Source organism: Argopecten irradians, chromosome 2 (assembly GCF_041381155.1).
Source record: "Argopecten irradians isolate NY chromosome 2, Ai_NY, whole genome shotgun sequence".
Taxonomy (NCBI): Eukaryota; Metazoa; Mollusca; class Bivalvia; order Pectinida; family Pectinidae; genus Argopecten; species Argopecten irradians.
This window is the reverse complement of record NC_091135.1, coordinates 39,789,015-39,805,214: the sequence shown is the minus strand read 5'-3', so window position 1 is coordinate 39,805,214 and position 16,200 is coordinate 39,789,015. Positions and strand designations below refer to the sequence as shown.

Below are 16,200 nucleotides of genomic sequence, written 5' to 3'. Positions count from 1 at the left end.
TTTTTCCTTTCATGATTACCTAACAGAATGTAAGTATAATGTTTCTATATCATCACATGATTAACTCCTATATATGTTATCCATGTACACGAATAATTTCATCAGACAAAAAAATGGGTTTCTACCATACCAGCATCAGATTTGATAAATGATAATTTTTTCATAAACTTGAAAATTTTGAGAATGACATGATGTAGAATTTTCACACTGAATACAAAAGTTGTCAAATTTTCCATTGATCTGTTTCCATGTGCTGACCCTGTGTTGGAATCACTTGACTTTCGTCTTTATCAACACCAGGGGGTAAGTCCACACCCGTACTTAGATAATCAGACACCATTTTCTTATTGTTTTCTGTTTTTATTTTATAAGATTGTGTCTTTGCCCACTATTCAAGTATTGAATACAAAGTTATGTCCCCTTAATAATTTATCACCATACAAATCCTATTGCCATGCACACCCACCTTACATTTCACAGTTGTAGGGATACAGGCAATATTACTGGTAAAATACCATGGCATTTTATCATCTCTGATGTTCTGAAAGATTTTATCAAGGTTCATTTTATGCTTATATGCACAGGTTTCAAAAACATTCAAAACTTGGATCTGGTATATACATGTATGTAGTTAAGTTTTCTTTTTTATACATGATGTTTACGAGTGATATAAATGTTTACACTGTACATACATGATGTTTACGAGTGATATAAATGTTTACACTGTACATTTTTACTCCACAGGGCTACACTCCTTTACACCTGGCCTCCATGCATGGTCATGAACAGATCATTGAACTACTAGTACAGACATTCAGTAAGTACAATCAGCTATACAGCGGTTTTACTGTGGTTGATATAAGTCTAACGTTACAGATTTTTATGAAGTACCAATACATCTGACTCATATCTCGTATAAAACCTGTCTAAATGTGAAATGAAATATTCATAAAATACTCCAATGGAAAGATCACTGAATTGAAATGAAGTAGTAATAGATCAAATTCAGGAAAGTGCTTTAGAAAGGGAGAATATGTATACCGGGGTAGACTTAGCTTGTTATCCGATTCTATTGACTCTACCGCCATGTATCAATAAAATGTGTTCAAATAAAGAAAAGGTCTTTAGAAAAGCAAAGCAATAAATTATGTATTGTATGAAATCTAAAATTTGGATGTATTCCTTTTTTCAGAGGCAGATCCAAACATTCGAGACTTTAGTGGTAAAAAGGCAAAGCAGTATCTTCCCAACTCAGCATCTACAAAGGCACAACGTAAGCAAATCCTTCCTACCGTACCTAACCCCGGCCCAGGGGACATAACTCATGATCTAACATCTGTCACCCTACAAGGGCCAGAGCTGCCGTCCTCAGCTCGATCCTCTCTCGTCCTCCGAAAGTCGTCTGGGACGGAGCCTAACTCCCGACAAAGTCTCAGATCATCTATACAAATACAGCATCTCAGTATGGGTGGTCTCTGACCTTTGACCTTCAGTGGAACCAATAGTCAAAAGAGCAAGACCCTGCATTTCTTTATCTATTCTGTTTGATCATGACTTTACATATTAAAAGTTTTTCTTCTTAAGAATGCTGAAGTTGACTAGAAAATACACATGTCATTTTGAATTAATAGTAAAAGCTTCTATTGTTCTAAAGGTGTGTGTTTGGAAGGACATATTGTCCAACTGATAGATACCAATTTATCCCATTTATTCTGGGAAAGTTTGACTTAAGACGAAGGTTCAATTATGTCAGTTGAGTCTGATCTGTTTAAAGCAGTCATAACTCATGAGGCAGCAGAGAATATCTTATTCCTCTTAGAAAGTGTTCATATGCTTCTAGCTTTTCATTTTTTGTTGCTGTTTACATATAATCAATACTGTTAAAATCATGAACTTCAAACATAATTACCAGGGGGGGGGGTTATCAGGTGAAAGAAAATTGTATTAACACCTCTCCTTGCCATAATTATGCAGCATTTCCTAATGAGAAGGGTGGTTATAGAGAATCAATGCATGTTACAGTTTACAATAGTGTAACAGTGCTAAAAATAACATTTGTAAATTTATGTTGTAAGTGAGGAATGGTAGAGAGAGTGAGAGAGAGAGATAGAGAGAGAGAACTGGAGAACTGTGATGGTTAGGGTTTTTCTGAACTCTAGTAATTTTGAGAGGATATAGTAAGGACAGGGTATTTAAATAATAACTATTATTATAGGTGAAATATAGAGAAAAATGAGTGTAGTGATATTAAAATCTTTATAGATGATTAAAATTATGAAGGGGAAATACATTTCAGAATGTGGGTATAAATAGAAGTTGGTTAAAAGGGATCAGTATTCAGTGATTAACTCTAGCCTCTCTATCTATTATAAATTTTCTATTTAGCTAAAGTGGGATCAATATTCAGTGATACACTCTAGCCTCTCTTTCTATTGTAGACTTTCTGGTTAGCTAATTTACAAGGAGTAGTTATGTCGTGTTTCTTTGCCAGATTGTATAATGTTGTTGCCATTGTCACTGTAAACTAAGAATAATTTTACAAAGACATTTGAAAAGCTTTATTATTCCTTGACAATATGTATGCACTATCAATAAGAAAAGGTTCAATTCACAGATATGAAAAGGCTTTTCCTAATAGACTTCATGAAAGAAAAATTATTATAAAATATGTGTATGTTTAACATTTTAACTATTTAAGAAATTTATTTTCTATATTATTTTGTAAGTCTATGGTCAGGAGATGGGAGTTCTAGGGCAAAAATGTGAAACCTCTAGTCACAATATATAGAACACTCTTTGTTGGTTACTTCTCTCATTTTAAGAGATTTTTTTGCAGTTGATGTTAAAATGTACATGTGATACAATTATATATATATTCATTCTGTTTTTTCATTGATTGATGTGTGCCTTATACTACAAAAGAGATATTTTAAAACAATTGTGATATGACCGTACTCATATGTCTACGTTTTCGTGTTCTTAAATTTTACTACATTGTTTTTATTTCTATCTACAAATAATAGTTGCTTGCCATATTCTTTATTTAAATATCTTATTTATTCTCCTTATTAAGAAATACTTAAGTTTTGCCTGGTTACCAACATATACTCGGTACACATATACATACTGTACCATACTAAAATAAACAAGATGATTCAGAATGTGTTTTATACAAATAATACAAAATTACTTGATATATTATAGATTTAAAATACTTTATTGTGATCCTTAGTTTTAACTAAAATGCTAGTACTAGACAAGTAGAGCTTGTTTTTTTTTTTTTTTTTTTTTTTTTACTGTTTTATTGCGGATTATCAACATTACTAAATTATTAATCCATAAAATATGAGCAAATTGTAATTTGTAAACAACTTTCTTATTCAAAATTTCTAAAGTTTCTGAACAGTATATATGTTTCAGCTGTTACAGTGCACATTCAAACGTATAAATGTTGTAAGAAATTTAACAGAACCACTTTTTTCACAAATGTTAAAATGCCTCAATTTGGAAAAAGAAAAATTAAGCTGATAAATTCACTTTGTAATGAAGAGAAATATCATCAAGACATCTCATCTTCAGCATTTTCAGTTAAGGCATAATCTTTCAATTGTTTGTATTGTTTAATTAAGAGAAAAAGCAAGAAAATGTGTAAAATTCAGTACTAGATCACAGATTTGTGTAAAAGTTTCATCATCAGTCAATACAGTCATACATAATCAAACTCAATATGTTAATGAAGCAAGTCTGACGAAGAAAGCTTTAATTGTCAGTTGTGATGTTTCTACTTTACAATCCTGCTATAGACATACTAGCCACTAATACTTTACTTTGTGAGAGTTGCTATCTGTTCAAGGTTGTACATGGTGTATACCATACTTTGCATGGTTTTACTCCAGAAACAGAGTTTTGAAAACTTAATCAAGCAATAACAATTAACCTTTATGCAAATAACGCCATAGAAATTGCCATTTTACTAGTATATAGTAGGTAAGCATGTTACCTACGATGTTACATCCACTCACATCCTGTGTTGTATACCGATTCACCTCAAAGTGATGTGTTCCCATTCAGGCCAGACGGTTGTTTACAAGGTTAGCATGCCCCAATACTTTTATGCATACAGATAGGTAACATTCTGTTTAGTAAATTTACATAAATGTTGTTTATTATAGTGAATCATGATTAGGTCATGTAAAATTCCCTGGCTTATAGTAGACAGAGTTTGGAAAGGTTACATCCTTTCTAATTAAAAAGAAAATTGTAAAAGAAAAAGTTCATAGAGCATTCACCCATATTTAAGTTGCCAGTGTATATGACTTCAAAAGTGCATTTAGTATTAGTATTAAAATATAGATAATGAATAATAGTATTAAAACATAGATAATGAATAATAGTATATTTAGTTTTTACATATGCTCGCACATGTACATGTAGAAGATACTGTAAGATGAAACTGGTACATATATAGTATTCCCTTGCAACCAATCTTAATTTGGCAGTATGGAATATTTCAAGAAGATTTTCTGTAGAGTTGGATTACTACTTATTGGTACAGATAATATGGATTACTACTTATTGGTACAGATAATATGGATTACTACTTATTGGTAAAGATAATACTGATGATAGATTTTAACAGAGACTAAATATAAAGATGTTATAAATATGCATGATTATTGTGAATGTTAAAACTTAAATCGTTGATATGAATTATTACATCATAGATTTTAAGAATGTTACCTAGTAATTGATTGATACATACATATAATTAGTGATAGCCAGTGATATATTAACTACTGTATATATGTGTATCCATGTAAGTATGAATGTTTTCAATTTTTTATTTTGTTTTTCATCTTTAGCACTGGTGCTAGACTCTGGTAAATTTTATTTAAGTATACAGATATCTAAGTTTCAAGTATATAATGACATTCTTCAGACTCTTCTACAGTTGTCTCTACTTGTTTGCTACTCGGTCAATGACATGAAATGGTCATAAATTGTCCCATTTACCTCTTTTGTTGTCTTATCTCCCTTGGATTTTACTTTTACTGAATGGTTATCTCCCCTATGGAGTTTATCACCCCTGACAGAACCGAAAATGTATAAATTGATGTCTTTTAGGTCATTATGACCACATTAGTATCACAAAATAATTCTGTCTTGTTTATTGGTGATGTGCATGTGTTATAAATAATATACATCACAGCCTTAGTCAAATTGAAGATAGCTTAAAAATGAGTTAATTTCACTTTAATAGTAATACCTGTTCTAAATTCCAGTAAATGATTACAAGACATACTGTTTCATGATTTGATATGCGTTTTACATTTTGTCATTTAACAGGGTGTGCTTACAAGCGAGGAGCGAATAGGCAATCAGAGGTCTTCTTATATAGTTTATCCTTAAACCCTGAATGATCATTATATTAATTTATTTTCTGCCGAATTTATTTGCTTTTTATATGAATATGTATTAAGATACTGATACCTTAGTACAAATTTCAGTGTTTACACTGTCCTGGGTGAACAACAGCATTATTATGACACTCCAACATTCAGACTGACTTTTACGTACCTTATTTGCATATTACAAGTGATGCATCGCAGCTGTGCATTTGTGCTTTGTAATCTTCTCTCCCTGTATTTGTCGATTTATTAGAAGAATTCTGGCATGACTGCATTTTTTTATCTCAATCCTAAGATGTGGACATTCAGGGGTTCAAACAAGTCAGTATTAAAGCTACACCCATGACTGTCAGTAGTGTTGTCTCCTCAAATATTCATTCAACACTTAACACATATTTGAACTCTTCCAATTTGAAGGATGGAACAGTTCATTATGCAATATCAGGGGTGTACAAGTTAAATTGTAAGGTACTCATACAAAATATTTCATCAAAACATTTTGACATACATTCTTAAAGGATAGGAATTCCTCTTACTTGTACTGTAAACCAACTTAACCAAAGGGTTTTTCTATATTTTGTGGATGATCAGAATCTGCAAAAATAAATACCACAAAAATTAATAGCTGCAAAAATGCATTTGAGCACAGATCAGAAGCACCGTATGACTCAATATAAACAAAATTAAATTTCTGTGAAAAAGATATTGGGCATGCAAAAAACATGATATTGGCCATGGAAACATGATAGTAAGTCACTGCAAAACTTAGTTTGTATAGAGTAGGTATGGTTATCATAGAGATTGATACATTTGTACCTTGGCACAAAAATATATTGCATCTGGCACTGAAACCTTACACAGCCATTTAAGCAATCAAGCGAAAAAATCACACTTGTTCAAGAATTTAATAATCATACTTTTGTCAGTATGCACATATATTACACCTAAAAATTATAAAATCTCATATGCTTCTCTGAAACCTCAAACACTTTTCATTCAAATCGCTCCTCATAAAGATCTCCATTTAGATATCAGTAAGTTTTCTGAAATTTCATGTTATTTTATTTAACATGATTTCAGGTACATACAATAAGCCATTTTGATTAAACCTACATGAATAATTGCCAAAACGTTTTTGATTGCTGATTTATGAATAATATGAATGAATTAATTTCTAATAATAAACTGATTTTGAATTAACATTCCAGAATAGAATTACTTAGAAATAACAATATGTAAGATGTTATTAAAACAAACTTATTGTGAGGGAAAAAAAGATGCATGAAGCATTTTACAAATGTCTACATTTAGATGTTGTGATTTCAGTATCTGTATAATAGGCATGAAATGAATGAACTGATTGATAGAATCTGCATGTTAGAAGGATACACGTGTTTGGCATGACAAAAAAATCGCCGGCTCAATTAGAAGTGTAATCATCATTTATCTGTAATTTGGAGTTGAGGATTCTCAGATTGTGCGCCATAATGTGACACTTAAAAATTATCATTCCACTAGATTATGATTTCGTTCAATAAACCTTCAATTCAGAAATTCCTGAAGACTATAGTTTCTCGTAGCTAATTTCTAGAGTCTATAGTTTGCTTCAGTAAACATTCATTTTAGAAATTCTGTTAAAGTTTGATTGGTATCTTTAAACCACCAACTCAGATTTATAGATTCTTTGGTGTTTAACTGTAATACAAAGGATGTGTTGTTTGTTTATATGTTTTTCAGTGTTATTTACAGTTTTAAGTGTAATCATTTATACATTCAGTTATTTAATGTCATTTAGATTCATAGATGGTTGTATGCAGATTGATTTCATTATAGAAATCATTAAATAATTTACCTGCAATCATAATTTTACACAAAGATTGAATGCATGGATTACCTGGGTAAATCAAACATGACTTCATTCAATTTGTTTTCATGCATATGAAATGCATTACTAAGTCACAAATTTAAAGTCTAATATTTGAGATAATAACAATAATTTTCAGCACAGATATTGCCATAGCCCTGCCTTCTCGCTTCATCTGCTTTTATCATATTACTCCGTCATTAGCGTATCATCTACAGTTCAGAGTCGTTTAAGCAATGCCAGCTTGAATTGATTACACTTGATTAAAATGTTAAATGTTCTGTTTTCAGATTTTGAAAGAAATATTGTATCTATTGTCGTTGTTAAATAAGAATTGCATAAAAAATTGATAGCAATAATTATACAAAGATGATTATTGTGTCATATATTACATTCAAATTGAACTTTCCTGCCAAAAATGCTATGCTCATTCATTTTATTAACTATTCCAAATGCATAATTTGTGTTTTGTTCAAGTTTGTACTGTAGAAATAAGTTGTTATTATGTCTACAATTGAATGTAAATCGTACCACATGTATCCCTATAATATAAAATGTATCAGATGGTTATTAAATCCCCTCCCTGGAACTCCAAAATTATCCATTCCGGCTTTAGATTAGTTAGCATCAAAATAACTGGAGCAGATTGTCTCCCTTTAAAAACTGCATATACCGGTATAACTCAAACCCATAGAGAAAACAATATTGGCCAAAATTGGAGAGGGGATTTAGTTATATATAGTATCTTCTAGTAACTTAAGCTCAAAATCAAAGTAAATATCAACATGTTCTTTCAATGCCTTTTAACATTGAGATCACAAATATGAATTAGTCTATGAAATGTGTAAGTGTTTTGTATGAAAAGATATGATATCCAAAATGATACAAATTTCTACAATATATATGACCTTCATTAGGTACTGTGTTAAAAGGCCATAATATCACCTAGCTTAGTTCTACCATACCAAAGTAAGAAATGATGTGTAATTATTCTATATTATGTTGATAATAAACTATTATATGAAATGTATTTTTGTTTTAGTTGATTATGTAGTGTATCATATTGCCAGTCTATCACATTGGCTTTAGAGAGAGCAAAATCTGCTCCTAGGTGGCATATAATATAGTGTGTATTAGAAACATGCATTGGTAAATACATTTACCTCTATTTGTCCAAAACGATGCCATGATGTTTGGCAGCTCATACTTTGGTTATTTATGTTCAAATTTGCTTACCTAGCTACTTCTTCAGTTAAATCTCAATATCTTGAAGTCACTATACATTTTGTAAAACTTATCTAAGTATTCAATTTAAATTAGTTTGTTCATTGTTTTTGTGTTAAATGAGTTCAAGTAAATGAGGTTAAACTGCTCTTTATAGAGAATATAAATAGTGTATTACCCAGATGAAGATTTATTTTACATTTCCATTCGAAAAAGTAAAAACAACATGATTTAAAAGTTTTGTACATTTTGAGTTTAGCTGGATGAAATTGTTCAAGAAATGTTAACTGCATTAAATTAAGCTTTCTTTGTCTACTGACATGCTTATTGCCACATGAAATGATGCAAGTCTTATGAAAACTGATATCTTTCTTTTTGTTAACATTGAAGACAAAAATACAATTTTTACAACGATTTTAACAGTGCACAAAGGTCAAAACAAAATCACTTTGATGAACATGTTTGATGTAAAATTTATTTCTATCTTTTAGAAGAAAGGTTTTACTTTTATATAATTATAATTGAGTGACCTCATGGTGTGCGAGGATCTCCTAATTATAATAAATGTGTAAGTACTTTTTTGTTTATTTGGTATGATGTGGGTTTTTTTCCCTACCCAGATATTACTTAGTATGTAGAGAGTTGTCTCCCCTCCTTTGAAACCTTGACTACACTTTTAGAAGGAAAATGGCTATCTCTGTTTTATACAATGTATCTTTATTTAATCATTTCTGTAAGAATTCAAATTGTTTTATTTCTTGATTGTCATTAATTGGTGTTTTTTTTTATCTTTAAAAAAAGATACTCAAAATATACTTTTAATTTTTAAAAGGATTAAGAAAATGAATGATATGCTGCAATTGCACTCCTAATTCACTCTGTAATCCTTGCATCAGTATCCGGAATGAAGAAACCTTATTCCTATAGCCTGTTTGTACAGGTTACTTCAGGCACTGAGCCTGTGGTTTAGTTTAGCATTAGAAATATTTTTGAAGTACAAAGTATTCTGCTCTTTGGAACAGGTATTGATTGTTGGGAAATTGCTCCGTGTGAAAAAATTGATACTTTTCTTACACAAAAAGAAAATAAAAATAAATTCCTACCAACATCGAGATCAGATAACTGCATGTTAAAAAAAAAGACTAAAATGTCATGCAGAATACAAATGTTTGAGTTTATATTGCATAAAAAAGTTATCAAAAACTGGGACAACATTCAGAGATAAAAGTTAAAGAATGGATAAAGCATATCTATATAATGTCATGTACATGATTGCTGTTAAAATATTTAAAAGTGTCTTTAACTCATACACCCTGAAAACACATTTGAACTCTTCTACGTAATTTAAAGACTGTTTGAGTCTATTTCAAGATTTCAGGGTTGAATGTGTTAAGACCAAATTTGATATATCCAGATCTGCAGGTTAACAATATTTCTAGACCCCAAAATCTGAAAATTGAAACATAGCTGTAGGCCTATTATTGTAACTTATTTGGATTTTCGATTTGTATCTGTTGATAATATTTTGTTGTGAATGCCATCATTCCCTTAACAAGTGTTAGATTTTGTTTCCATGAGTTTCTATTTCCATGACAATGTTTATGTACCTTGCTGTGATTCCTGAAGTTCTTGTGTTTTACTATGACTTGATTGGCATGTTTTCAACTTAATAACCTGCATTTGCCCAGTAACAAATAAAGTATAGGTCCTGGAGTGAATTATTATCTATATTTAATGAGCCCTCGATAAACTGAACATCTTCGGTCCAAACTGTCTGGATTGTGAACTTACCAGACAGCCAAATTCTGTTTATTTAGTCAATATTCAAATATGTTTCCTGATATTTCCGTCCAGAATATGAGTTTTTTGAACTATCAGCGTACAGATACAAAAATCATATGTAGTTACAATTGTTTTGGCACATGATTTTAACCTGATGATGAAAAACATAAAAATATGTCCATGAAAACAATTTGATTACTTTTGTATATGGTAATTATAGTATACTGTATACACTGCCTGAATATATAAAATCTTTGAACTTTCTGAAGGTGTAATATTATTAGGTAGTTGTTGATAAAATCTAGATCACTTTTCAGTGAATAACCACAGTAGTATATTTATATATGTATAGATTAATTATTGAAAGTACAACACATATATTCACATAGGTAGGCTAGTAAAATAAAAAAATAAAAATATAAAAAAGTTTGCGAGAACTTGAGTCATAATTTCAGCAAATTCAGCCGTAGTAACAAAAATGACATCATTGTTTGTATGTCTCTTAATAAAGTGACAAAGACAAGAAAGGAGCCTGGTATTTTTGTGTTATTGTATTATTATATCCTGGATCCTAGTTATTTTACTGGCAGAAAGTATTGCAATTCTATTTAAAAGTTTCCTTATATATTAATGACAAAGAGATAATTTAGATTTCAGCGATATACTGTATAAATACTACATATGTTCAACAGAATCTTTAGTACTAAGTGATTTCAACTACTAACAAAACATATTTATAGAAGTCTGTATTCTATAAACTATAGTCCTCATAGCTTACACATGTATCTACTGAGTATAATATATAAATATTCTATTTCTCTATCACTTTTCAAACAACAAAGCATGATTCTCTGTAACACTAACAGCCCCTATTTGGGGTTTAGTTTAGTAGCTTTGATCATTGACAAAGCATGGTACCATATCTTAAATCAAACTCACTTTTTAGCTGAGATTAGGATATTGCATTGTCTATATACCATCAGACTTTTTCTGTTACAGAAATGTTACTCTCACGCCGACTTGGTGCCTCCTTAGGTAAGTTGTCTCTTATGTTGAAGCTTCTGTATGTGATTTGTCCTTGATACTTAATATTTGATGTAAGTGTAAATATACATGTATATTTAGTCCAGACTATTTCCTTTCCTACATGATGGTCAGACGCAAAATTCAGCTCACTTATATTAGTTTTGAACAACACTTACCGTATAATATCAGCTCCATGATCATGAAACAATCTTAGACGTCAGTTTAGACTTAGCTAACCACATATGACATAACATTTTGTAACATCATTTTTGATTGGCTAAGTGTAAACTTAGACTGTTTTATACTTATAATTAAGACGGTTTCCTGATCTTGGGGCCAGGTTTGTGAATTTCATTGTCAAATGTCCGTCTTTCCGTCACATCTATCAGGAAATGAAATGTAACATTGGTAATATAGGGAGAATGGCTAAATAGAGAAATGTTGTAATGTAATTATATACATTATACTCATTAAGAAATGTATTCTATTAGACATAGGTGATCTATCTATTGCATGGACAAGTTTACACAGAATTTATCTGATATCTATATATATACCTTTACCATCATTCTGAATTAATCACCATTTAAATCTGAACTTTATTTTGCTGTGCTGAAGTTTTAGAGATGCTAGCACTATAAGCATATATAAAGAAACCTGTGTAATGTGACCCTCTTCATGTTAGAAATATTGGTCTGAATAGAGAGAATACCAAAACAAGGCATGATAGACAGATAAACTTTGTTATCAAAAACAAATATAAAATAAACTTGAAAACAAAGTTTAATTACATGTTAAAGTATTTTGTTATTACAAGGAAAACCGTTTTACCACTGTTTTGCCAACTTTTCAAGGTTCACCTGTTGGTATATTTGTGGGGACAGATTACACAGGTTTCACTTACTGTGCATGCTGTGTGGCCAGTGACACCCGTGCCCCCACTTTTCTCCAGTTCAGTGAATTGTTCAGAAATATTAATTTTCTGGTCCACACCTTTTTCATACCAAAGTAAATGTAATAGATTTGTTAATGCTAAGACAACTTTCCACTAACCCTCCCCCCTTCCTTGTATGCTCCTGTCCTAAATAACCCAACTTAAGCAAATTAACAAAAAACATTGAAATATGCCCACTAGTACAGTTTATCTCTTCCCACAAATCTCATCCTTTATGCTGATGCATTTACCTATAAATAAACCCATGCCCTAAAACTAGTCTACATCAATAAATTCGTGACTACCTGAAAGTTAAATCCTTTTCACAAAGTGAGAGCCCTCATTCCGATCAACAACAAACAAGCCCCTTACCATCTATATCTGGTTACAAAGAAAGTATTTCTTATATAAAAAATCCCTACCAAAAATAAGTCCTTACTCATGCATGAGTTCACATACAAACGTATGCAATAGAGGTGGAGATTTGGTAGTAGTGAAGTCCCAGATTGTTACATGGCTGGTGGCTCTCTAATGATAGACAGCATGCCTTAGTCTGTATGTCACTGTACGACTTGCTTGTTGACTTGCAGTATCAAGCAGATCGTTAGATGACTCCTTTTTAAGAAGTACTTCCTTTAGAAAGAGTAATCGTGCCAAAGCCATTACGTCACTCATACAAACAACGTCAGCCGGCATGAGGAAGGCTATGCTTCGTACGAGTTGGCAAGGATCCTCAGAGAATGTGGCAGGCGACCGTCCCCGGGGTCTTCGGTCCAGGAGTCCCAGCAGTACACCACCAGGCAGTGCTGGTCCTTCCCCTCAGATTCCTCGACGAGGTGTTGTAAGTTTGCCAAGATATAGATACTTGACAACAATTATAGAACTTTGTTGCCATTTCTTATGTTGAGAAGTAAAACATTTCTTATATAATATAAAAATTTCACCTGTTGTACATTTTGTCCGTCTTACAAAAATGATTAATTCCATATTATAGAAGTCGAAATACATCAAGGAAACATTTTATAGATAACACTTCATATAGTAAATGCCTGATTGAATAAATCTCTTTACATGAGCATGCCTGATAATTAAGGTGAATTATATTACTAGAAATCTAAGCTCAGCTTACATTTTCTTGACACCAAACTTAGACATTTTGACAGATAGATGTCCAAACAATATATATGAGTTAAAATGTCTAAGTGAGGAGAGATAACCATACAGGGGAGATAACCATTTAGAGAAATGTATGTGTTTATTCTTACACCTATACAACAAAATGTACATACATATACATTACTGTTTGTAGAGTGCAGGAGATTTGATGCCCCCTCCAACAGCTCCGGCCAGACGTGGTAGACATAACCAGGAAAGATCAGGAAGTAGAGAAAGTCTCGAGGACGAAGAAAACAGACGGTAGAAAATCTCCTCTTGGTGCCTACAAATCGTGATTGCATGCCCTTACTAGCTAGTTGCAATGAGTTTGAATAATGCTACACCTGGAATAGCGCTACTCTTGGTCAATTTCTGTCTACACCTCTACTTTTATATCTAGTTTCAGTATATATATTGTAAGGTTAAAATTGTTTTTTGTGTTTTTAGATTAGAGCAGAATGATGTGTTTTGTGCATATTAGCATCAGTAGTGGTAAAATATGTGAATGATATAGAGATAATTACAGTTTTAACTTAAAACTTATTGCTGGGTTTTCATGGACATAAAATGTTTATTTAAATATTAATCTAGGAAAAAATTTTATGTTCAATTTCTTTAACAACTTTGAAAACTTTGACAAAATATGTAATGCATAACAAAATTGGTATTTGATATGTAAAACAATATTGAAGTATGGAATTTGTTTAGGGAGACTTTAGGACTTTATTTATTTCCTTGTCAATTCAGAATGATGGTGGCCAGGTCAGAATCAGAACCCAATTTTGGAGTCGTGGAATCGAGCCGGAAGACATACATCTGAAGAGAACTATTTTACTTTTTGTTATGAAACTGAGATTAATAGATACAGAGGAAAATAGAAATAATATGTGTCAAGTCTCATAACAGTCTCATTTTGTTGTAATGGAGTAAGTGAACCTACTGTTAACCAGCATACTTTATTTCATGTATTTCGCTGGTGATTTGATGTTAAAAAATTGCAAATGATTTTCAGTTACATTTACAAACAAACTTTTTACTGTAAATCTCAAAATAAAATCGCAGTGAAAAAGTGGTTGGGATGGGAAAACACGAAATTATATTGCCACAAAAATTAGTTGTTTTACAGTACATTCCCAACACAGCTGTAATGATGTCTGTCCTAATTGTGTATGTGATATGTGTTTAATGAGTACTCTAATACAACTTAATGTAGGTTTGGTTGTGAAATTGGTCTACGTACATATTTTTATTTTTACGAAGTTAGTGTTGAAGCACTGATTACTGCTAATTAAGCTGTCAAAGTCTGAACACTTAAAATCATGTTCTAAAAACTGGAGAAAAAGATCATATTCTAAAAGCTGAAACATGCGGTACTCTGTCTTGTCAACTTGTACCAGTGAATTCAACATTATTTAAGATATAGTAAAACAAGGTTATAACAAACCTCTGGGGTCCAAGAAACTTGTTTGTTATAAGCATAGATTGTTATACACATATTACAAACATCTTATAGGAACCACGATGGGGAATGAAAAGTTCTATGTTGTAAATGTGTCCAGTAGAAACATGTTTTTACTGTATAAACATTGTATAAGATATTCCTGATGTAAACTTTTCTCAAATGTAGTTAAACAATATCCCCTGAATGTACATGCCCTATTATTCATTTAACTGTATATCATAGTTAAGTCATTGTGAAGGAGATCTGGAATAGTTAACTTTATTGTTGCAAAAATCGTATCCTGCTAAGTATGCATACTGTTCCAGCTTTGTTTGTTCTTGTTACTGGTTATTATTATGGATACATATCAAATGTAAAATGTCCTTTAGTCATGTATATATATGTCCTTGACATCTAATTTCCAATGATTTCTGGATTTCATTGAAAACTCAGCTGTTTTAAGGACGAACTTGGTATAATGTAGCCTCTGATTATTTCACCTGTGACATCAAGTGATTTCAATTTTCTTTATTTATACCTGCTAATCATGTAGAATATCTTTGGAAATGTAATATTTTCGTGAATTCTGAAGTTTCCAGATTATAGTCCAGATCACTGGTCATTTTATACCTGTGTGAATTAGGTATATGTTTAAAGGTATTATGTACACACTTGTATGTGTGTATAACAAAAGAATCATATGTATGGCTATAAAGTGACACACATACATATGAAGACAAGTGAATGTGACTACTGTATGTTAGGCTGTGATATCAATACTTATTGTTCTGTGTAGATGTCACACTCTTGTTTTCTGTTAAGAGAATAAACATATAACATGACACATATATCATCAGTTTTTCTTGTTTATGAACTTCAGAATACAGATTGGTGTTGACTGGATATTGACACAAACAGATTGGTGTTGACTGGATATTGACACAAACAGATTGGTGTTGACTGGATATTGACACAAACAGATTGGTGTTGACTGGATATTGAAACAAACAGATTGGTGTTGACTGGATATTGACACAAACAGATTGGTGTTGACTGGATATTGAAACAAACAGATTGGTGTTGACTGGATATTGAAACAAACAGATTGGTTTGACTGGATATTAAAAACAGATTGGTGTTGACTGGATATTGAAACAAACAGATTGGTGTTGACTGGATATTGACACAAACAGATTGGTGTTGACTGGATATTGAAACAAACAGATTGGTGTTGACTGGATATTGACACAAACAGATTGGATATTGAAACAAACAGATTGGTGTTGACTGGATATTGAAACAAACAAATTGGTGTTGACTGGATATTGACACAAACAGATTGGTGTTGACTGGATATTGAAACAAA

General features: G+C 31.5%; 1 protein-coding gene across 1 annotated transcript; it reads left to right on the top strand.

The window, feature by feature from the left end:
- Nucleotides 1-692: 692 nt before the first annotated feature.
- On the top strand, nucleotides 693-15,682 carry LOC138315454 (ankyrin repeat domain-containing protein SOWAHB-like). The gene is made up of 6 exons (XM_069256492.1): nucleotides 693-817; nucleotides 1,193-1,273; nucleotides 11,278-11,313; nucleotides 12,829-13,079; nucleotides 13,548-13,654; nucleotides 14,141-15,682. The coding sequence occupies exons 1-6, from the start codon at nucleotides 715-717 to the stop codon at nucleotides 14,211-14,213; spliced, it is 651 nt and encodes a 216-aa protein (XP_069112593.1). The 5' UTR covers nucleotides 693-714; the 3' UTR covers nucleotides 14,214-15,682.
- Nucleotides 15,683-16,200: the final 518 nt, after the last annotated feature.